This window comes from Dermacentor variabilis, chromosome 3, assembly GCF_050947875.1.
Source record: "Dermacentor variabilis isolate Ectoservices chromosome 3, ASM5094787v1, whole genome shotgun sequence".
NCBI lineage: Eukaryota > Metazoa > Arthropoda > Arachnida > Ixodida > Ixodidae > Dermacentor > Dermacentor variabilis.
Window position 1 is genome coordinate 100,221,075 of NC_134570.1, and position 25,132 is coordinate 100,246,206.

A 25,132-nucleotide genomic window follows, 5' to 3' on the forward strand; every position below is an offset into this window, starting at 1 on the left:
GTCAATGCTTGTAAATACTTGAGTTTGCAAAGCGACATTCAAGATATATCAGCAACTAAATATCGGCTTCAGTTCAAATGTGATCAATGCCATTCAGTAAGATGAGTGTTTGTCTCTCGATATCGTTTGTGTTCTTCAAATTCCTCCGAACAAGACAATCTCCGTGGTCCCCGAGCGAAGGCTATGAAAGCCGCCACTCGCGTCGGTTGAGTGACGTTGCGAAGTTCCGCCTTAGGTAGCACACACGAAATCGGACACATGATTGCAACCTCACTTTATTTCATGTCTGAATGGATCCGACAATAGAGCAGGAGGCACAGGGTGGCTTAACAAAGCGCGCGAGTTTATCACGCAGTAATGTCGGGCGAAGGTGCAACATGTTTAATCTTGGAGACGCCTCTCTCGGAAACCTAACGACAGCTCGGCAAGAACACGTCTAGTATAAAAGTGCTCCAAATAAAAGAGTGGTGAAATTTCGCGAGCAACAAAAACATTGAATGTATTCACATTCACTTTCTTGCAATGCATAAATAACTATCCGCATAAATAATTGATGGTAAGAGAGACACGAGCAGCCAGGATGAACATAATTCTCGGCAAGCCAAGCTTCTTTCTGCAAGAAAGAACACACAGGAATGCTATACGCAGCTCACACTTCAGTTTCAACTACGCGCACTCCCGGAAACTGAGTAGTGCCGTGTCTTTTGGTTGACCTAATGAAAAGGGGTTAGTAAAGCGAAAATTGTTCACCGTATTACTTTGCCCGCAACTCGCACGCACAGACATTCATGGGTGACGCTGAGCGAGCAGAATGACATATTTGTTTTTAAATCAAGAATGCTAAGTAGGTGTTAGCCGGGAATAAATTAAAAAAAAAAACTTGACTATTGCCGACGTGCTCGTAACGTGTGCAGCTATTGCTCCTGCCTTGCATGTATAGGGAAGATGCTGCACCTTTTAGACACAAATATTTGCAGATATTCAGTCAATGTTTCAAAATACTGTGCGTTTAAAAGAAAGTTTCATAGCCTTGTTAACATTGAAACGTAAACAAATCACGAAAGACCTTAACGCAATGCAAGTGAAAGACGCTCAGGATCAAGTGATAAAGTGTGTTTCACGTGAATCACTTGTGCTCCAAGGTCGTAAAGAGTAAAACTTACCGTCACGCGTACTCGTAATCCGAGCATACTGCGAGAGGCTAGTAACAAAATTCTGGGTATTATTGGTTTCCAAGACGACAGACAATATAAAATAAATGCCTGCCTGCATTTCTAAAGCGAAATTCGAAGTCATGTGAAAAACACGCCCCAACTGAACGTAGTGTTACGAAAAAACTTTTTTTTGTAACTGGTAACGTGTACTTACAACTATTTCTTTAATCTCCACTGTGCCTGTGACGGGTGTCCTCACCTCCTCGACCATATGACAAGAAAGTGATACTTCAGGAGTGAGCGCTACGCATATAAATACAAAACGCTAACGTGAAGGCGAACGGTTGAGAAGTTGTGCCCAAAGATGCGAGATGAACGTGGGACGTGACATCAAACTGACTCTACTTGTAGCACCATAAGTGAAGGGTTCCGTATAGAACAAGACATGTTCGAGTGTAGTTTTCGTCTCGTCGGTGACAAGTGGCGTAGAGATACACACGTGCTCCTAATAACTATATGGCGTGCTTAATATGCAAATTCTAGCTACAGTGCACAGATTGTTCTCCGACATGACACAGTTCACGACACAAAAACGATGAAGAAAAACATGAAATTATAGAGGGGTCCGAGCATACCCGAGAACAAGTAGCGTTGGGTAATTGCAATGCAAATCTTTGCCGTAACGCATTCCATAGCAAGCGGTAGAGTTCGTTACTCAGGGTTGCGAAAGAAACTGCCTGCGGTTATGGAAAATACCTGTGCCTAACATTGGTAAAAACACACGGGAACGTTTTAAAACCATTAGAAGTCTACATGAATGGCAGAGCCAACTGCCTAAGGATTGGCGACTTGCATAATAGGAGAGCCACGTTCTCCGAATAAATCAGGCGTGCATTAGCTACAAACGAAGCTCTGGTATATGGACAGAGCAAGAAGCTGTGTTGCAACATTGATCACGGAGTTCTTGATGAGTAAAAGCTTACCAAACAGCGCAATATAGCAATAGTCATTCCAGTGCCTAATGAGAATATGCGAATAGACTAAACGACAATTTTGATATTTCAAAAGGAAGATTAGTGAATGCGAAAACCGGGAGAGCATTTTTTTTTTTTGCAGGCAAGATAGCACTTTGGTGTTTCCTTTACACCTGCCTTAGTGAAAGTAATTTTTTTTAGCCACGAAAGCTAGGAGCAACAGAAGGGCACCCTTCATGCACCTGAAGTGAAGCTTCTCCATTAGATACGACGAAGTACATCCGACACTAAAGGAATACAGCAACCTCGAATTACTCGTAACGGCTTAGTCAGCGCAACAGCATATGTACAGGCTAAGAGGCTGACAAATACACGAGGTATGCACATATCGACCCTGCGTCTACCGATGCATTATTGCTCTGCAAAAACCTGCTGCAATGCCGTGCAATAATGTTGAAACTTACTGCTCCGAACTTGTGCGCTTTCACATAAAATCTATATCTAAACAGCACAGCTATGCTAGCGATTTATTTAGTGTTATAATTAGCGAGGCGCTATTACCACAGTGAAGTGTTGATTGGATCTGCATTTGGCGCAAGCGGGAAGTTTCTACAGTGCCGTTTAGTATAGGATCGAAATTACCAATACAGAAAGATACGTTGGGCTATGCAGTAGATTTGGGTAACCTCGCTTATTCCTACAAAAGGTGAACAGGCCAAAGCACTTCACACTTAAAACTACTTATCTGTGAGAGCTGGGATTGTGCAAGGCGTACGAAAAGACTGTACATGCATATTGTTCCCTCAACCACCTGCGTTCTATACCGCCATGTACTATGCATTTCAGTATACGTTAATATGAACTGTGTTGGACGCCGAAGGAGACAGTGACTCGACTTAAGAGACTAAGGATAAGAACCGACGGATGCTCTGCTATTGCGCACGCATTTCGCCTATTGTGTAGCAGCAGCATCTTTCTTGGAGACGGCGCAAGACGTGTGAAAGCAAATTCGTGGAAATTTTTTACCCAAGTGCATAAAATGGAAAGAGGAATATAAGCACCGTTTCCCAGAAACGGATCTCGAATGTAAAATTCTTGTATTGTGTTGAACTGCTGTGGGGACACGGCGAGTTGTTTTTTTTTTCTTTGTTCGTTCGAAGCTTTGTTGTGGTGCGACACATCAGAGAAAGCATGAAACTCATGATACCTTAGTACGAATAGTATTGTCTAGCGAGGCGCTAGAACGTCGGGAAGGACAGAAGGCTAGTATGCATATTATAATAAAGCGCCAATTTTCAAGGGAACGTGGGGCCACATGGTACGAGCAGCGCTAGTCGCACGGAATGCGACGGACCGAAAGGTTACTTGAGAGTGACAGACTGCCGTATATAAGTGGAAATACCCTCGAGTAGAAAATGCTTCAGAAACACTTATTCGACACAAGACACCGTAGCGGATTATGTACAAGTGAACAGATTAATGGTTGTGCAATGTTGAGTGCGGTTTAATGTGTTTCGCGTTAAGTGTGCTTCGTTAGAAGTTAGGGATGAAATTTGGTATAGTTGAGCTAATAAAACTTCCGAGCAACCCCTGCAAGGAGAAGGGTGTCCGCTGTATGTACATTGTAAGGAGTGAAAAAAATTACTCCTGCTAACTGCTCTCTTAAACCAGTCCGTGATTCCAGTCTTCGTATTATTACTTCCCACTTAACAGCAACTAGGTTGCAGTCTTCAGTTTCGTCATTGGAATTTTCGCTCAACACAACATAACAGGGAGCGTTTCCTCGGTGCATTCAAGCAGTTCAGGTGAGTCATTTAGCGATCGGTTCTCAGGTATATCATCTGGTATATAAATATAAATCCATGGTGCTTCCATTTATTCGTGCCAGTAAGGCAGAAAGTAGGTTAGGTAATTACACGTCGCTGGCTTGCATTAAAAGGAAACGCAAATCAGCCACGTATTGCAAAGGCAATCGTACGCAGGTCATTGAAAGCATCAACACTGTCGTTTCGCAAACTGCAGCGGTCTCTTGCGGGCGCATGACTAATGACAGCTCGAGAACGACCCGGCAAGATTTTCATCGAAATCACACGAAAGCGCTACGTATACATATATATATATATATATATATATATATATATATATGTGTGTGTGTGTGTAGCTGTACCAATGCTGGATCCTGCGACATCACAGCTGCGCAGAGTCTATCGATAAAGAGAAGGGTATCAAAAAAGATGGGGCAATGGTATGAAGCTACTGCACTATGGTCGAGTGCAGGGCGAGGGTTGAACATGTGACACGGTGCAGAGAGTCTTGTGGTTCCGGCGCGGATCTGAAGAGAGCTCACGCTAGAGTCGGGCGAACCGCGGGTGATGCACGGAGTGAGGCGTAATGCTGCTGACGGAGGTATGGGCACCGGGCAGTCGCAACGCGCAGTCTGTTTGTCGCGGCTGCGTTTGCACCAGAGAGTCGCGCATGACGTGAAGCCTTGCTTCATCGTCGTCATCGTCGTCGTCGTCGACGTCATTTTCGTCGCGGACTTCTGCAGGATCGCTGGCCGCCATCCACCAACGGTCAAGATAGTCCCAACGGCTTTGCGGCAGCCCGCTTTTCGAGCTGCCGCTATGTCTGGTCCAGGAAGGTGATTTCGTTGAGGGCCGGCAGCGGACTTTCCAGAGAGACTTTCCTGCGAGTTCGCAAAAGAAGTAGAACACGCATGTTGATTACGCGACATGGGTCAGCGGAGCGTGGGGTTAGTTACTGTGGTTCGCTCTAGCGCTGCTAGGTAAGCGCAAGAAGATTCCTATAATAGAAGAGGCTCATTGGGCGAAAGTGCAAATTCTGAAGGATGCATACTGGTGCAAGAAAATGAAGTCATTAATTGTCACGTCGAATTATCAACCTAAGCATGAACTGGGCGAAGTCGGGTACTTCCCATGGCAGGCTTTGAAACCAGTTTTGGGGCACATATACATGCCAGACTAGAATGGGGGCGAGCATATGGTGAGCCATCCGCGTTTCTCAATTAGCAAAGTGCTTGTAATCATAGTCGCGTTCGTACAGTCAGGTAGCGTCGGGTAAGACAGGTGCGGTTTTTGTCGTAATTCTGGTGGGCTTCGACTTACCAGCACAGCTTCGCGCTTTAAAAAGCTACAGTATACAAGAACATTCCGTATGGGCTCTAGTAATTTCAGGTGTTTTATGAACTTACAGAAATATGTAATTTCTTATTTTAGTAAGAACTGGGCAGCGGGCGCAAGAAAAACACGTCAAACTATTGGACTCGAATACATAAACGTTTAGGTTGTATTGAAGTATCTCCATGGGAAGACAGACCTCGACGCAGGTTGGTGCTGCAATGAAAAATGCAGCACCAACCTGTGCCTACGAGTGCGCCTACGACTGTGCCTACGAGTAGAGGCTGAGAAGTAAACATTTTAAAAATAGGGCATTAACGTTAAAATAGGGCAGCTAACGTTAAAGGTAAAGGCCGGTTGTTTAGAACAAGTTTAGGTAGAGCCGTTTATTTTATTATTCCCGTAGCACTTTTTAATGCATTGCATCTTTAGATTTGCCACTGTTCAGCGCCAACATCCTACGGAGCTAATGCAGTTTTGTAATGGTGAGTAGGGGAGGGCCAAACCTTTCGAGGAACACATCGAAGGAGGAAGGTGCTGAATTTGAACGAGTTGCCTTGGTGAAGCGGGCGCGGTGGCGGGGGCAGTCCTTGTAAGGGTTCCCGAACGAGTGCTTCTTCAACATGCTCTTAACCAGGATCTGCGTTTAAGAATATTCAAGGAGTTTAAGAAGCAGGACCAAGAAGGCAGCAACAACCCGATGGGAATAATTAACAAAGTACCATTCCGTTGTGATTCCTAGTGATTCATAATATTTAATTTGCATCTATGTAATAAGTGTAAGGAGTTTGTAACAAGTTTGTAAACATTCCTAGTGATTCATAATATTTGATGGCATCTATGTAATAAAAATAAAAAGTTCGTTATAATAACGTCTAATTCCAAAGCTTTAACGATATTTCTTTGGCTGAAAAAGATTGATTGAATTGAAAAAAATTGAATTGATTGATTGATTGAGACAAAGCGTAGACAAGCCCCTATTTCAAAAATCCTGCTCAATATGACGCCCCCCTCCCCCCCCCCCCCCCGTGATCATATTGTAACTACCGGGGAGAGCGGCAGCGCAAAGCGAAACGTCGTCGTTCCGCTCGAAAGGCGAAGCATCGATTGCGATAGTAAACTACTAGACAGCTATATGAAGTAAAAATAGTAATTTTATCGGCCACATAAACTAACTAATATAACAAGCATGGTTTCACGCGCGCATAGACAAACATGACCACATCTTACTCGATGACCGCGGAAGACTCGTAGTCAAAATGGTGGCGAGAAGAAGCGCGGTGGCACCAGCTAACGAATTGACCGTCGTGCTGCGTTCCGCTTCAATGTGAACTAAGCAGCGAGAACAGAGCATACACGATACTATCAGCCCTCGGCACTCCTACACTCTGTACTAATCGATTTCAAGATACATGGGGCCCGCGCGGCCGTGCTCAGTCGCTCAGCCGCATCGCACGCAGCCGCCGCGGGAGTAGGATACCCCCTCTACCGCCCAGTGTCTTGCTTGCAATGGAGGACGGCGCGCCTCCTCCCCTCCTTCCTCTCTAGCGCGCGAGGTCGAGCCACCATCTCCGGCTCACCCTTGAACGCTTTTACTCGTACACACAGCATACGGCGCGCGCCCACGATGTGTCGCACTTGGACATATATGGAACATCACGGTGACGCCAACACCGACGGTGCAAATGCGCCTGGAGTGCCCGTATGATTTCTATCGCAATAATTACAACTGGACGGCGACACAAACAAAGACGAGCGATACTTGCAATTGTGGCTTATCGGGGTAAAAACACGGAAATAAGTAGTCTACGAAGAAAAAGAAAAAGTCGCAGTTTCGCCCGAGAGGCACATCGCCTGCGATAGCAGATTTTTAGACAGCTATGCGAAGTACGGATAGGAGTTTTATCGGCTCGTATAAAGATTAACAAGCATGGTGTCACTCACGCACAAGCAAACATGAACGCATTTCACTCAATGACCGCGCACATTCGCTGTGAAAACGCTGGAGTGAGGAATCGCGGCAGCAGTAGCGAGCTAACTGACCTTCGTGCTGCCTCTCGCTTTAACTCGAATTAAGTGACCTGAGCCAAGCGCACAAGATGTTATGACCATGACCACTCGCCGCACTCTGGCCCCCATCGCCGACCGTATTCAAGACAGGGTGGTAGCGGCCGCGCCACATGCAGCCGCCGCCAGAGTGGGCTGCCTATTTCCCCTCCCCCCAGTGCTTGGCACACTATAGAAGAGAGCGCGCTACCTCGCCGCTATCGTCCCTTATGCGGGCGAGATTGAGCCACCATCGTTTGGCTCAAGCTCGCGCGCTTTCAGTCGCACACACAGCGTAGTAGGCTCGGCGATGCACATCATGGCGGTGCTGCCGCCGCCTGGAGTTTTCATATAGTTACTAGGTGACAGAACGCTATAGAACAGTGCTATCCCCTCATGCGCAGCGACTTGCACGACCACATCCGCATTATCGTAGAAGCTGCATAGATAACACGTGAGTCGTCGTTGTCGCTATCGGACAAATAATTGAGATTCTTGCAATGTACCGGCGCACACATGAGGTGATAGCACTATTCTTTAGCGTTTTGTCACCTGCGTCCATCTTTTGATAAACAGACCTTTAGTTTTTGCAAGTTTGTAGATAACCTACTACTGTGTTGTATCACAATAAACCGAGCTGGAAGTACTGCTCGTTCTTGTTTGCGTCGTCAAGTTATAGTTCTCACTTCCGCTCTCCCGAGTAACCATGACCTACCTACCCCAAACCATTCACCCACTAAGTCATTATGACCTTACCGGCGTGGCGCCAAGAGACGAAAATTATTATAATAGTAAAATGGTGGACCTTTAGTTTTACCTTTTGCCCACTGATATTTTGCGCATTTGAAACTTGGGCAGCTTTTTGGCTTACTAGGGCAGTTTCTAGCAGTTCGTAAGATGCGCGTGCTATGAAGGATAAAGGCAGACCGGGGGAAAAAGAATGAAACCTGATACGGTCATTTACAAAAATCACTGCCCAAGCAGTCGTACAGATGTTTAACTAGCGAAGTTGAAACATGCGGCTCTGTTGTTTATCACTGGGTTAATCCTGACAGTTCATTAAATGATGGCTTCGTAGGCTGCCGGATCCTCGGTGCGCACTCGGCAGCACGAGCCTATTGTTGTGCCCGGGCTGTAGCCTCGGCATGGCGTAGACGAGCTCATTCCCGGTTCTGTTAGCAGCATTGTGATCGAAAGCTGCCTGCTCCTCAGGCTTACGTATGACGCGTGGCCTACTCATTTCGGAGCCGCAGAGAAACTGCTAGGCGCGCTTGGCTGCGAGGGAGAGCAACGACGTCACTACTGGCGCAGTTAATCCACCACAAGGCCTTTTCACCCCGATTTATGACGTCGTATTACCGAGCACGACTGCCACAGAATCTAATGGGGATGCTCCCGAGTAGGCAAGAGTGATTTTGACGTAGTCGCTTTCATCCCGCGAGCCTTGTCAATGGAAATTTCGGGCCAGGTAGCGTGACGTCATGGATCGGAGTAAACAGGCCTTGCGATATCTAGGTGGCGTTTTCGCGCATGCGCATGAGGTTGCGCCTCAGGAGTTTTCGGCGTACAGGAGACCAACAGACGGACGGGTGGACGGACGGACGAATCAGCTGACCATGTACGGCTTCGCTGTATAAGAGGCATCTTTCTTTGCGTCCGCAAGCTCGATAACAAATAATACAACACGGGTTGTTCTAAAGAACTAGTTGGCGTGAGCCAGGCCTTGCGCAGCAAGATCATGATTGCATAAATTTTTGTGCGGAGCAACAGCACATTAATAAGAACAAGACTAAGGGCTAGGCAGAGAAACTATATACCGTATAGTTTCTCTGGCATCATGCAGCACTTTGTATCCTGATTTGTTCAGTCACCTAGAGTGTTCTACATGTTCTGCGTTGCACATTAAAGGAAAGCATACGGATCCTTACCAACGTGTCCAGCTTCGGGATCGTGCGCACGCAGTTGTCAATTTCCTCCTCCGTGACTTCGACAAAGACGCAGTTCTCGCCTTCCGACGGCATCGGAAATGTGCCATTTCGGGTCACCCATGGATCTACCTGTGGGGGCAGACGGATTACTGATGGTATCATCTATACCTGACTCGCGCAGAGAGGAAATAATGCTGTGATGTGACGCACTTGTTGACCGAGACTAATTGCGGTGGTTGTTCACAGTTCAGAGGACACTGATAGGCTGGCAGTTCTTGTACAGACTTGCAAAATACAAAAATGCGCGCGCATTTGCCAAGGGTTCCTCGGAGTTTTTTGCGTGTGCTAACTTACAGTGCACGCGGTGTTCTAGAACTTTCTGCACAAGTTCACCCCGTCTTTCTTTCGCGTCTCTCTTTCACCTCCTTATTCTCCTTTTGAATTATCTCAGAGTAGTGTAGCCAATCAGACCTTTTTCTGGTTAACAACGCTGCGTTTTCCATTTATTTTTTTTTCCTCTTCTCCTGCCTCAACTCAGCTGTAATAGTAAACATAACATTATTAGTTTGTTGTTTAGGCAACATTTTTGCATTGTGGCAGACATATAGACACACTTGGAAAGTATGGGAGGGAACATTACAGCAGCGAAGCATCAGTACGGCTATAAGAGCGCATCATTACGAAATACCATCAGGAGAAAAGCGACTTGAGTTTGGATTCGATTGAGAGAATGGTATTTATATTAGCATAAGTTGACTGAAATATACTGATTGGTCGCTTTTCAATGACGGCAAGATAATGGTGCAGTTTACCTTAATTTCAGGAACTGTAATCCTCTCTTCAGGGTTTTTCTTCAGCATGCGTGAAAGGAGGCCTTGGAGCTCAATGCTGATGTTGGAGCTACAAGAGAAAAAAAACATATATATATATATATATATATATATATATATATATATATATATATATATATATATATATATATATATATATATATATATATATATATATATATTGGCAACAGAGTAGGCGAAGCAGGCCCGGCACGTTCATTGCAAAGTCGCCGACTTAGCATGATTTTAGTGGTACGATGCAATAGCAACTAAATATACCGGTCGCCGGTAAAGTCTCAGAGAGGAGGAACCGGTGGTGATATGCTATCGGTGCAAAGAACAGTGGGTAATTACTCAGTCTTCTAAGCTCCTTGACCGTACCTGATTCATGTTCAGGCCTTCAGTATTCAGTCAATATGTAGGTTGTCTCCTGAAACGCCGCATTTCTAAGGAGTGCCATACTCTCGTTTACTATGACCAACGCGAAGAAGCACTTCTCGGTGGTCCATCCGTTGCGTGTGTGCACATTATTAATGGATTCAGCCATGCGCAAGCATTTAGATGACGCCCGCATACATCTAAGGGGCTACGTGTTTAATGGACGCAGCGCACAGATGAAAAATTGGTTAGCTGGCCGACTGATAATGTGCACTCAGAGCTTGCAATAATCACGTACAAACAGCAAAAGAAGAGCAGTTAGGAAGCATCCTTATTGCGCGTTCTTTACTGATAGCAGATGGATGGCCTTGTCAAACTTACATGGTTTTATGTGAAAAAGAAGCTTTACGTCTAAGTATGCGGGCATTGCGAAATTAAAGAAGCAATGATAGGTGGCGCTATCTGTTCTCCTACTTCATCTCCAGTCGCGTCAGTTCACGCATCGTTAGGTGAAGGCGCTTCAAGACATTGCGGTGTGCAAATACGTTGAGATGGCGCGAGAGTAAGAGGAAGTCTATGTAAGGAAGTCTATGAGGTTAATGCCTCGGGTCTCTTACTCTGCGCCGGAGAAAGGGAAGGGGACAGAACGACATTCACGAAGGGTGACGATGGGCGACCGATAATGTAATGCAACAAGGCCGCCGGGCGAATGTACTTGTCACGACTGCGGTCCAGAACTTCTGCCCGGTAGGAATTCGAGTTAATCATAAATGCGGCTCTGCAAGTCTAGTTACAGTGGGATGAAGGTAACGTTAGCACTGTTTCAGACAGCAGTCGTTTGCAGGGTAGGAGCCAATATCGCCTGCCGTTTATGCGCATATTGGGGAGAGGGGGCGGGCGGACCTGATGAAATACGCTGCTCGGTTTAACATTTGACATAGCTACCACAATTGAGACAGTCGGAACTCGAAGTAGGGAAAATAGCACTTTCTAATGGCTCCGCGTAATATTATTTCTGTAAAGACCATGATTGAGATGCTAAGGCGCGTGTATGTAGTTAGAGCATCGCGCAGGCCTCGGCGCGACGCACCTCGGGACAGGAGCGTACAGGTTGGTTCCAACCTCTCAGTTCGTTTTTGATTTCATCTTAGCTTCTTTTTTAGGCTACGCGAGATAAGCGGGAAATAGGCGATGTGGTTGACGATGGCGACGAACAGTATAGACGTTCGGAAATGTGGCCGACTCTCACTCGCCGGAAAAACGCAATTTGATTGTATAGGGACACTCACGGAAAGACTAGAGGCTGGTTTCTGATTTTGTTGTAGAGGATGAGCACGCTGGGGTCGTGGAAGGGAACGTTGCCCACCACGAAAGCGTAGAGCGTCACACCCATCGCCCACACGTCCACTGCCTGGGAGGACAGGTGCAGCAAGGAAGAACAGTCAGACACTTGCTTGCGTTGGTAATCATCATGGTAACCTTGCTTGCGATCGCTTGGAGTTACTGATATTGCTTATTTAATACCACCTAATTAAATAATTAAGCCTAATTATTAATTCCACTTCTCGAGTATTATAACGAGACAAAGAGTGCCATTGAGAGAACTGTAGAGCGACATGAAAACCCCCCGATACAGCTTTCTGTTTTTCAGTACGTGCTACACGAAAGTATTTTTTCCGAGCGTGAAGGAAGCCCGCGAACACAAGCAAAATTACAGCGCGACTGGCCACTCGAGGCACTTTGCGTGCATTCGAGGGCTTCTTTCTCGCTCGGAAAAACACTCTTATGTCGCATGCATTGAGGAACTGAAAGCTGTATAGGGAATTAGTAAAGAGCAAGGTGTCATAGATGACGACTGAAGAACAATACAAACGACGGGATCCGGCGCCGGTCCCATCGCTTGTGTTCTTCTTCTGTCCTTGTATATTGCGCCTTGCTCTTCACTCATTCAAGGATGAACAAACCAGCCAAAGCAAGATTTTTACCTGTATGGGGACTTTCTCAGGTTGCTCGACAATTTTCTCATTGACACTTTTCATCAAACTATAATATTTGAGAAGTTGATTAAATAAGACTGATTACGTACTTAGGTGGAATGCAAAAAATTATCTGAGTATCTCCAAGCAACGGCAAACAACATTAGCTTTCTTCTGTTCAGCTGCGTCGCACTCGCATGTTTTTAAATATTGGTGCATGATACTTGGGACACCCTGTATACATCATACAAACGTACATACAGACAAGCGCATGCGCAAGCATAATAGCGGGTCCACACAAACACGCACCGGGTAGAACAGTATAGCATATTACTATTGCTCCTTTGTGATATCTCGGTCTTGCACAGAGAGCACCCTGTCTACACGGATCACTCGAGCACCTGCAGACGCCAAAACATAAGCTTAACCAACGAGATTGCGTGTGCAAAGTGGTCAAGTGGCAAAAGTGGCTGCTTCGAAGCCTCTATGCTAGATGTGTTATTGAAACAGTATGGTATTCTTCATTTCGTGCTCCAAAAATGCCGTCTGCATAATCATTCGTGAGATCACCCAATGACCAGGCAACAATTGAAATGTAACGCCGTGATCGTTTCATATTACATGGCGGAGATGTTAACTCAAGTTTGCTCAACTGGCCTTGGACCCCGTGTCAGAGAACCGACTGCACGCCTTATAAAGCTGCTTTGTAGACGCAATGTACTTCCTGCACTTCCTGTTTGCGTTAGAGACATTTTGTTTCAGCTAACTCATAACATCGCCCCGATGAGCCGAGATTCTTGGCCACGTAAGATGCATACGATTTTCTTTTGTAAAGCGGGACAGTTGGTCGTGCTGGGAGCGAGGTTCGGACATTTGATGTGGTGCCCTCTGAGGAAAAAGTTTTGAATTGAACATTCATGTCCAAAGTTTCATTTCTAACTGTTGTAACCTCTTTATACCGGCAAGTTTAGTGAACTTGATAGCATCAAACATAGAATGCTATCGCATATATACCATTACTAAGGCAAGTCGCGTTGTCGACACACTTGCTACACTTTAGAGCCGCCCTTATTTACCCATGGTTGGCTAAATCGTCCAATTATTGCAGGCAACTTAGACTCCAGCAACCAGTGAACCATTTTCTTGCTTGGTCCAAATGCACAGAAGGCATATTTCTCCTCTGCCACAAGGCACGCGAATACAGCCACGTGGGCGATCAAATACGCCAAGTCTTTACTTAACATAAGGCGAGAACAATAAAAAAACGTTTTTTTTTCACTAAGCTACCGGAACAGGTTTCTACTGGTTATAACCTGTCCGGCTACTTCCTCGTGTTCCACAGAAACCCACACAGTCATCTTAGCAACCAGACATGTAAGCTTAGAACTATTACACCGATTTCTTTTTCAACAACCTCTCTAAGAACACGACTCCGGAGCCGTTCATAGCTACGTCACCGTTTGACAAGGTACACCTACCTTTTTCTCGTTTAATGCGGCATTTCCCTGCAATAAATAACGCCTCTTGGTCGTACGGCGCATTTCTAGCGATCACCTTTTGCTTTAAGAGCCATGTTGAAATCCACTACGAATGGTGACGGCGGCTCATGGGTATATAGTATACAGGCGCATGACTCCGTTGCTTCTCCTGAATATGAGAAGACATGGAACCCTACAGGAAAATTTCATTTTCTTTTGACACATCCTACTATGCGAATTTTTGTGGCTGAACTTGCCGAACATCATCTTGGCAGCTGGATGGTGCGGCACTATTCTGGCGTGTAATGCAGTACTTTAGTTATTTTACCCTATGTCACACTAGCCCAAACAGTAATGCTAGCCAAAGTAAGACATCCAGTTAACCAATCTCTACACGTATGCGTGCACACACAAGCCCACTGGCACACATAGGCAGGTGCTTGCGAAGACACACGCATAAGCATGCTCGGAAAACGAAGAACGTACATGTATACACACAGTGCAGAGACATGCACAGGCATGCTGTTGGGATGATATTCGCGGTATAATAAACAATCAAGCAAGTGACAGAAAATGACGCCGCCCTGGCCGCCGCGGGGCTATCCGTCTGGTGTTAGCCACTCAGGCCCGAGCTGTTCCAGCTTTCAAAATTAGGAACCTCCACCCCGCCCGCAAACTGCCTTACGCGACGCAGGATGTAATTTGGCGCCGCGTAAAACCACGACACTCCAAAATTCCTTTCTTTTCCCTTCAATTTTCCCATGAACAGCCTGCAGGCTCACGCCAGAGGCTTAAAATTTTGTGGAGAAGCATCCCGGGGATTATGGGCAACTCTGTTGCCAAAGCTCGCTCGATGACTGCGAACGCACACACACACGTAGTGCTAGGCACCCGAGTGACGTAAATACCAGAGAGGCAGGGCCCGCGTTATTAATGCGCGCCCGTCGCCAAATAATCGAACAGTTCGGGTGCCAGGATGCCGAGGGTTTAAAACAAGGGCGCTACAAGGCGCTCGCTTTTGCCCTCGTCGACGCGATTAACCGGAACAGATGCCTCGTCGGTGCCTCGGGCTTCGCCAGGGAAGATAGCGGGCTAATGAGGAACTCACTTTGCCGCTGTACTCGCTTCGGTTCTCTGCGACAGACAAACAAGAAAAACAAGACATAAGAATATTTCTTCCTGAGAGACTCATCACAATGCCATTCAAGCGACCTAGAGAAACTGAAATGCACGCACAAATTTATATATATATATATATATATATATATATATATATATATATATATACATATATGTATATATATAAAGCATGATAAAGAGTCGCGATGCGGTTAGGGTTGATTTTCAATTATTCAGCGCGACAGCTTGAGATGCGTGTGGTAAAGTGCAAGGGCCGTGGACAACGTTTTTATTACTGGTACTCGGGTTTCTACGGTTCGCTGTCGGTGCCTCTATTGTCGGTTTCGGGAAGTTACCGTAAGCGAAACACGAGACGTGAAGAAAGGCACAACACGCAGCGGTAAGTCTCGTGTTGTGCCTTTCTGGCCTACACGCACACGCTGCTATGTTCTATTGTCGGCTTTGTTCTTGGTGTCACACAAAAGAATCGCCATGTTGTGAACAACGACAATAACTAAATGAACACGCGAAGAGAGTGCGAAAGAAAACAGTTCAGTAATTATAGGGGGCATAGACAGCCAGATGTCAGTGACATGTGGAGTCTCCTCTGACAGCTCATCCGTATACACACATAATCTTGTTCCCCTCAGGTTCCATTTATAAGTGAGAAAATATTTTTCCGCTTACCTATGTGAAGTTGTGGTCGGCATAATACTTAAAAAATATATGTAACGGCGTTCTGGAGATTGGGTGTTTCACACTTTTAATTTGACCATAATAATAGTGAGTAGAACGGCGTACAAGTAAGTTAAATACGCACTATCATCCCGAACAAGTGTTCCACATACCTGTAACTATTATCTGGAACATCGTTACATACACCTCTGTACCGCGACACATCCGCCAACACGCTCGTTAGCAGGAGGAAAGCAGAAACTCATATTCCGGCCCTGTATCGCAAACAAAATTGATGCTACGCAACGGGTTTTACACGTTGATTACTGACGCCGGTGAGGCTAGCGAGCGGGAAATGACGCTCACTGCTGCATATATTGACGACGTTGCCGCTAAAGCGTATTCGGGTACACTGCTACTGGTACACTTTAAAATAGTTTACACCCTTAAATGGGAAAAGGGGGCTAAGGTGTCTATAACTCACACCTTTAGGGTATGAGTTATAAGAATCACACCCTAAGGATCTTAGTTGTAGACACATTTACAACCTTTGTCACTTTTAAAGGTGTAAATTATTTTACAGTGTATAGATGCGTAATTTAAAAAAAAAACTGAAAAATCTGAGAAGCGAAGCTTTCGTGAAGCGGTTAAAGAACCGCCGTACAATTGGTTATACTCTTTACAGCGCTTTGCGCCAAAGCAATGACCTGCCTGCCAGTGAGCCTGGCAAGGCCTGTTGCCTGCTGCTGGCCCTATGGATTTCCAAGTTCTAGCCTCCACCAAGCAAAACGACCCCGAGCTTCGCCGACTGCGGGAAAAAGCTCTTCGCTCCAGCTTGCGGAGGTGGGGCCTCCTTACACAACAACCCTGGTCACGTGCGACACATCGCAAGCAGCTCCTCACTTGTTCGTGCCCCATCGGTTTCGGCGCCCAGTATTCGATTCACTGCACCGGCTAAGCCATCTCGGTATCAGAGGCACACAGAAGCTTATCACAGACCGCTTCGTTTGGGGAGAGATCAGCAAAGATGTTCGGAGCTGGGCAAGAAGCTGTCAAGCCTGTCAAGCCGTGATAGTGACCCATCACACGCGTTCAGCGCTGCAGCGCTTTAAACCACCAGAGAAAATTTAGGCTTGGTAGGGCCCCTCCCGCACTGCCAACGTTTTAGGTACCTGCTCACGTGGTCCAACAGTGCTTAAGGTGGCCTGAGGCGACGCCTCTACAAGACATCATGGCCGAAACAGTGGCAGAAGCATTTGTTGCTACGTGGATGTCACGGTAAGGTTGGCGTTTGCGAATAACTACTTACTGAGGCCGACAATGCCAAAGCTCGCTTTTTTCTGCCCTGACGATCTGCCCTGACGAGACCGCTTCGCAAGCGCTTTCATAGCAGCACGGCTTACTACCCGCATAGCAACGGCACGGTGTAGCGACTCCACCTACAATTTGTCAGTGGAGACGCTCCACCGAGTACTATGTAGGGCTGCGAGCATCAACACCGATGCCCTCGGCCTCGAGCTCATCCGAGATGCTCTATGGATCATCAATGGCGTTCCAGACCAGTTTTTCGGCATCCAGCAAGGCACTCAGCCAGAGGCCGCGCAGCACTTCGAGAGGCTACATTCCTGGCTCGACCAGTTTCCACCTACAACCCCCCGCATCGCACGTAGGCCGCCTGTGTTTAGTTTCTCGACAATGGACACAACCATGCACGTCTTTCTGCGACGCGACTCTGTCAAGTCACCGTTGACTCATTCCTATGAAGGTTTCTTTTGTGTGGTTTCGCGTTCAGAGAAAACTCTTAAGATTGACGTACGCGGCAAAGAAGAGACAGTGTTGTGGAATGCGTGAAACTAGCCTATGTTAATCGTTAACGCTTCATTCCTTCCACAAGCCTGCTTTTACTGCGGAATAAAGCCAGTCGACTCTCCGTTCTCAACCTGTCAAAACGTGTGTTATTTGCCTCCGCTAAACCGAGCCCCCAAAATGGTTTATTGCGGTGGTTTGTGCAGGCTTTACTTTATCCCTACATTTTCTTTTATTCTCCAGGACTCCATGCGTCCTTAATTTCTGAGCTTGACTACAAAATTGGTTGTTTTGCTGTCACCACTTGTGAACTATTAGTACTCGTCATCGACATCCTTTTGTTTTTCTACGACTTTGTCCTTCTAAGTTTCTTTCTTCTACTGTAAACACTTATCAAGCTAAATAAAAATACAATAGCACCACGGCAGGGAAGACAAGGGCGCAACAGCTAATGTCCTCGTTGTTCTTGCTTTTTTTGCGCATTCCCTAAAGTGTATCTCTACTGGCTTGCACAAGTTGCAGTCATTTCTTTATTTATTGCACGTCGAAGAAGTCGAGTTACGTCGACATCTCTTCACACGCATGTAAAAAAAAGAAAGGTGCCCTAAATGTACATATCGAGGAAGTGTTCAAGGTGTAAGTGGAAGTGGAATGGAAAGTAGTAACCATCAGCAAGCTGCAGTAAGCGAGTGAATGTATCAACCGGAATGGAGGGAGTAGATGGGGCGGCAAGCACTTCTGTTCTCTCGCAGCGCTAGCTGCGTGTCGAGAAGCACATCGGAATGCATTGGGCAGCGCATCGGAATAGCTGCGTTACGGAAGATAGAGTAGGCCGGATCGAGTACCATTACGTCGCGACGTTCCGCTCCCACGTAAGCGCCTTCAGTGTGATGATGTCGAACCCCATACACTTCCTCAGAAATGAAAGCGAAACCACTTGATAGAAAAGCTATTGCAGTAAATAATTTATGGCGCTCTGAAACACGCCAATATTTTTTTCTAGGGTTTCCAAGGCAAGGACTTTTGCCTAATGAACAACAAACAAAAATGGTGACAAGCCGAAAGTGTAATGCCCGTATTCCTTTAAGGCTTCGTCGCAAGGACTCCAGGCGGTCTTAGCGGTCACCGCGAGCCCTCCTTGGTGTCTTCTTGATGGCGGTTCTGAGAATTCCTGTTCGACGACTCAACCGGAACCCCCCATAAGATGATTGGCCAGTGTTCGTGATGTGCTGTTGCAGCTGTCGGCCAAGCTAACGTAAACACCGCTTGATCGTTATCTGCAGGCTCATTTGCGGGAACGCGGCATTGGGGTTTTCTATTATGTAACCCTCCATTATGGCACTGCACCCTGTGTCGATATTAGTGAATACATGCATGAGCTGGAACATCGCCTCGCGCAACGATGATGTTACTCACTCGATATCACTTGTGGCGAGCGTACAGGCACGAATTCGTAGCTTCTGGCTAGCGCGTGTCGGTACTACACACAGCGGTATACCGCCTTGATTACCGACTCCCGCTTTCTGATATGCGTTGACCATTGACACTTACTAGTTGAGGTAGAAGCCCCCGCAGATGCTAAGTGGCCGCGATATTTTGCCGAGCAGCACACGATTACACGTTTTCTAATGCCAGCCTCGGAAAGCGCACATAGATCAGACAGCAATAAAAAACGAAAGCGCTATTGTATTTGGGTTCAGGCGCACGCTAAAAAGTTCGAAGCTATCAGAGAACTGTAGCGACGGCACCTCTCATAGGCCTACACGCCAAGCTTTGTTTGTATTCGGGCGTTAAGTGATCGATTTGCCGCCGTTAACTATCGCCGCCTTGGTCTTCAGGTCGAGAAATACTGAAACTGTTATCCTTGGCAATGTATATGACTATTTACGTGATCATATTGCTCTAGAGGTAATGCGCACTCTGGGTTTCAGCTAAGGAAGCTAGAGCATGCAAACCTTGTGCGGGGAAGCCTTTGAGGAAAGGTGCTCCGAGCGCCATAGAATTTTGTAGCGAGTTCCAGAGAATGCCAAAGGAAGCCGAAGAAAAAGGAAGACTTTGAGGCGCGACTAAGTATAAGCTGAGAATCACCAAAATGCGTTCAAGAAATTTCGCGAGTTAGGTATATATTTGCGCCCTGTTAATATTCGCGCTAGTTAAGACTAGGGCTGAGTGGCACGGCGTCTTGCTCTTGCGCAGTGTTAGCTGTTTCTAAATAAATTCGTTGATCATTTCTTTTACTGCATGAATTTTGAACACAAAGTCCCGCTCTATGGAAAGTTACAAGGGACCGACTGTGTAAAAGAAGTCATAGCAAGTTCTATGATAGTATCGTACTTCGCGGAAACGCGACTGGAGAGGCAGGAGTATAATCGAATTGGAACGCACATTCGCGAATTAAAAAAAATTAGCGACGATTACGTTACTTCCTAATGCGAAATTTGAGCGCAGCAAATAAGCTGTTTCACCTTTTGGATAGATTGAGGCAAAGAAATCGAGCAACACATGTATGCGCTATCACAGAATTTTTTTTTTATTTTTCACACGTATTCCTTTAACAAAGACTCCACTAACAGTTCTTGACAGTCATGAAGGAAGCTTTGTGGTCGGAGAAATAGACTGATATATGTTCGACTTGGTACACCAATGCTTGATTCTCAAAGACGAGATCTATACAAGTGCCTCGCGAGGTTGTCACAGCCGTGGGGGAAGCAGAGGCTAAGCGCCGCCGCCGAGAAGACCCTGCCGTTCGCGCCGCCGAAGCGGAGGCTCATTGCCGCCGTCGAGAGCAACCAGCAGTAAGCGAGGCTGAAGCAGAAGCTCATCGCCGCCGCCGAGAAGACCCTGCAGTTCGCGCCGCCGAAGCGGAGGCTCATCGCCGCCGTCGAGAGCAACCAGCAGTAAGCGGAAGCGGAGGGGGGCGGCGTGTACACCCAGCGGCAAACGATGGGGGCAGAAGCGCGCGCAGCAAGCGGACAACACGATAAAGGGAGGAGGGAAGAGATAGCAGCGACTGACTGATGCCTTTGACTGATACTCTTTCTGCATGGCGGCGACGGTGTTCTATGCAGTCACGTTATCTTGACTCTCTAGCGGCGTCAGCGGCATCCAGCGGTATCAGTCGGTCGCTGCTAGCGCTGGGGGGATGAAAGGGGGGCGGAGCTGGTTACGAGGCCGACGACGACGCCGACGACGACGACGACGCCGACGACGACGCGAAACCCAGGAACGGACGCCATAGAGCTGCGCTCTAAAATAATGCAGCTAATCGAACGCGCCCAGTTGGAATCTATGTACAGTGAAGCTCTCCGCAAATGCATAAGGGCTGCACGGCCCGTTCATCCTCGTCAAGCGCCAATATTGTACGCTTGCGATCACGCTCACGCTTGCACTTGAGCAGGTGCTCACGCTGAGGAGAAAGTGCGCACGCCGAGGAGCACGGTTCGCAACGTATCGTAGTGGTGCTTGCTCGGCGCAACGCTTTTTTTGCTCCCCGTCTAGTTGCTGTGACACATTACGTTTAGGGTGGCACGCTGGCGTAGCATGCAAGTGCACCTCTGAGCGCAGCCAGAGTTTAGGGGTTGAAAGAGGCAAGCTGGGCTTTCTACGCCATTTGTTTGGGGGCACGTCACTTCCCCTTGGAGGCGCAGATGTGACCGTCCACGCGGCGGCCAGGCGGCACAACGCATGCGCAACCGTGAGACCCTCTCCTTCGCTACCCTTTCTACCGTTCCATCGCGGCTCTCTACGTCGCGGCATCCTAGCCTTCCCCACCAGCGACCAACGACCCGCATGCGCAGGCCGGCTTCCCCCCCCTCTATATTGCACTGCTGTGGACGAAGTAGTGTGAGCCACCGCTCACAGATGGAGCCGCCGTCCTTCAGCCGAGCAAGAGCAAGAGACGATAGCAAGAGCTTAGCAAGAGAGGATAGCAAGAGCTTGGTGGCGCAACCCATCGCCCCGTTCCAAAGGGGACGCTCATAACATCCATCCATCCATCCATCCGAGCGTAGCTATTGGGCGAACGCACGAGCAGCAGCAGCAGGCGGCACTCACGGTCAGCAAGAGAGATGCACGGAGGTTCGCAAAGAAAGCTTCGCTTTAAGAAATGTGCGGTTGCAATTGACAGGTGTCTTACTCGCGTTGTTAACAAGGGACATAACGTTCTTCAGAATAGTATAGGCTTGGGCTGGTTAGTAATACATAGTTACCCTAGAAGCATAGCGCGGGAAGGATGAACGACAAAGGCCAGACAGGACAAGCGCTTGTCCTGTCTGGTCTTCATCGTTCGTCCTTCCCGCGCTATGCTTCTAGTGGGACATAATGTTCCCATTGTGAACGGAACGCGGATGGGCACCGAAAGGTCAAAATTGACAGCATATTTCATTTTGCGAGTATATATTTTAGCTTAATTAAACTGTATTGTTTACACACTAACCATGGCAGTTTAACCATGAACAAGAGAAACAACGCGAGAGGTGCCAGCGTGACAAGCCGATCAGCTAGGCGCCTGTTCCCTGTTGATATACGAGCGAGAGCGCATTTCCGTGACACACCATATGTTCTGTGCAGCTGATTACAGACTCCGCACTGATCGTGCTTGAGGAGAGGAAAAAAGAAAACGTATCGGAAACGCCGAAGAGGCCCACCTACCAAGCTGCGATGCTCTACAATACTCGGTAAAAATCGATCTATTTAACGTCAGCTGTTTCCAGCACGGCGAGTTCCAGAGGCGGCAGTAACGTTTATATTTTTTTTTTCAGCGGCGCACTGTACCTCTGAATAACGACTTTGAAACATCGCCACGTATCCTGCGTCCTCACGTGAGTTGGAAAAGTGCCCACTTTCCTCAAAGCGCATGTAATTGATGTTCTGTTGGGTGTCGAAAAAACGAAACTGAAACGTGGAAGTCTAACGAACCAAAGCAACTACGCACCGCTGGGCGTCTCGGCGATTTCACCCAAGTTGAAATTGAAGGCTGCGCAAGCGGATGAAAGGAAATTTGGAAAGCGTTCAGATATGAACGTTCCTAGTAACGAGGTCCGAAAAACGTGCCAGTCTGACATTACCCTGGCTTGCTAATGAGGCATATATATAAGCAGCGAGAAGTGTACAGAAACCAGTGAAGTCCGAAGCAAATGACCCGCCAGAACTACAGCGAAATCCAGGGTCAAATATTCCTCACTGTTCAGAGACGCTATTTTCTTAGGAGGCACGGCGCAGTTCCCCACGACGGTTGTGGTAAGATTCAAGTAGACAACAGTTCAGAAAACACCACCATACACCCTCATTCCCACCATCTGCTTCTTCTTGCGCGATAATTTTCAGTATGAAAATAATGGGGTAACAAAAAAACGATGCCGGAAGAATCACCATTACAGCAAATACTACCACCTTCACATGTATCTCTTCTTATTTTGATCACGCCGTGGATTTGGCATAGTTAATTAGTAAGTAAAAAAGAGTAGCGTAATGGGCCACATTGTAGGACTTCAATCTCATAACCCATCGGGAACAAATGAGGACTCAGAGAAAACACGAAAAAACGACAATAGGGGCACTGACTAACAACCGATCGCTTAGGCGCGCACAAATGTACAGTGTTTATTTTTGTAGCCAGTGTTTATTGATTAAGACCTTTATTTATTCATTAGGAGACATTTCGGCGTTTTCGCGTTTTGGATAACTGGACTTGGCTTTATTGTATGTTTACCAATTTCTGGTAAATTTTTTACTGTCTTTAATAATATTCTAAAGCCCACCTGCTGTGTTCCGAATAGATAGTAGGAGTATTGAAAAGAAATACATATATAAAAATGCACGAAGCGCTCGTTCTATATATGCACAAGGATGTGCTTTACGCATGAGCTATACCACGCCCAGTACAAATTGATTGGTGCCTGACTAACCTATGCAAAATGGACGAAAACACGAGGCAAGAAGTTAACAGAACCAGCGCTGACCACTCATTTCGTCAACGTGTCTTGCGCATAGCACGTAGTTTCAACTTCTTCTCCTCGTGTTCTTGTCAGTTTTTAGCGCCAATTATTCCAAAGAATTTCCATTTCCAGTTACTGCAGGAAAATCCAGCACTGCGACCATTTGCCTAAGACAGAAACGAAGGGTAGTACACAGATTTGTCTAATCCTTATGTCTAATCCTAAGCTTATGACTGCAGACGTTCTCGGGGCATTGAATATTAAGCTTCACCTTTCTCAATTTCTAAGCAATCATTTCTTTTTATAAGCCCGCGCAGGCGATAAGTCTCTGCGGACACGCATGACAATTGTGAATTGTTGCATTCACTTGACGCGCAACGTGTTGTTGAAAATGGTACGTTTGAGAAGTCACGAAGCCCTCCGAAGCCGGACGGTTGAGCTTTAGGGGAAATTAATGTAATATGCCCACCACTTGGATCCTAGATGAACCACCGCACGAGCAGCGCCCGCAGCCACAGTTGCCGGATTTTTCTGTAGTAATTCTTTGCAGAAAACTGTTTGAGCCAAACACTTGAGCTTCTCTGTAGATAACGATGGCTCGCTCACCACTGAGGGCTTCCGGTGCGACGAAGGCCGGCGTGCCCGCTGTGCCAGACAGCAGGGCGTCCACGCCTTCGAACTGGTTGCACACGCCGAAGTCGGCAATCTGCGAACGGCAACCGTGGTAGGACCACGTTCTGAGGATCACGTAAGTGCGCATTCACGTGTAACTGACGCACTGATGTTGAAAGCGCTAGTCTAGAATGCGTTTCGCCCCTCCCAATTCCGCTGCGTTGCTGTAGGCGTTATCTGAAGCGCTATCTAGTACACGACATATGTACCGTTTGTTCTTTCAAGAATTTTAGGCTGGTTCAAATACGCTTTTGATGAAGACGTTGCACGATTTGTGGCACGCTTATTTTCCCGGCAGCAAGCTTACTGAATCCTATTCCATAACAATCTTTCTTGCTTATCGCTAAAGAATGCGACACAAGAAACGCAATATAATCGCTCCACGTGATAGTAATTTCTTGTGCTCGTGTATGTCCCTAAATATTTTATAAGCCAGTGTATCTTGACTGCAGATAGACAAAATTATGGACGCTGAATAATGTATGCGTAACATCCCATTCCAAGAGCGCAATAATGTACATATGTGTTTCATGAATCTCTTTCAAAATATAACTTATTTGCGCTTCTCATATATAAATATACGTTCCATAATTACCTGAACTCTTCCTTTGTCGTCCAGCAGCAAATTCGATGGTTTGATGTCTCGGTGGATAATCTTCTGGTGATGAACTAAAATATATAAAAAAAGAAAGTACAATTTACTATAGTTTGTTTTCCAGTTAAGAATAATTCTATTACTAAACAAAGAAGTTTGAGTTTTTTGTAGACGATTTATAAGGCATCTTGTCTCGACAGCAAGAATGACGGCGCAGTCCAAGCTGCATATACGTTGAAAGAAGTTTCTTGAATATTCAGGTCTATTCTCTATTGGGTTAACCTAACGTCCCTAATGAACAGTGGAGCTCTGAAAGACGCCCGCTCCGGATTATTTTAACTACTTGGAGTTCCTTAACGTGCACATAAACCTAAGTACAAAGTATTCGCTTCATCATTTCGCTTCATGAAAATTCCAGCCACTACGGC

General features: G+C 46.6%; 1 protein-coding gene across 5 annotated transcripts in view; it reads right to left on the minus strand.

Annotated features, from left to right (window-relative positions):
* Positions 1-257: 257 nt before the first annotated feature.
* The window catches only part of LOC142576102 (calcium/calmodulin-dependent protein kinase kinase 1), a 254,529-nt gene continuing 229,654 nt past the window's right edge, over positions 258-25,132 (minus strand). For all 5 annotated transcript variants that reach the window (XM_075686047.1, XM_075686052.1, XM_075686051.1 and 2 more), the window contains 8 exons: positions 24,705-24,778; positions 24,044-24,143; positions 15,010-15,035; positions 11,737-11,858; positions 10,052-10,139; positions 9,240-9,368; positions 5,772-5,905; positions 258-4,814 (listed from right to left, as the gene is read on the minus strand). In XM_075686047.1, the coding sequence (XP_075542162.1) occupies positions 4,751-4,814; positions 5,772-5,905; positions 9,240-9,368; positions 10,052-10,139; positions 11,737-11,858; positions 15,010-15,035; positions 24,044-24,143; positions 24,705-24,778 (737 nt within the window). In that variant the 3' untranslated portion in view covers positions 258-4,750. The remainder of the gene's footprint in view (positions 4,815-5,771; positions 5,906-9,239; positions 9,369-10,051; positions 10,140-11,736; positions 11,859-15,009; positions 15,036-24,043; positions 24,144-24,704; positions 24,779-25,132) is intronic.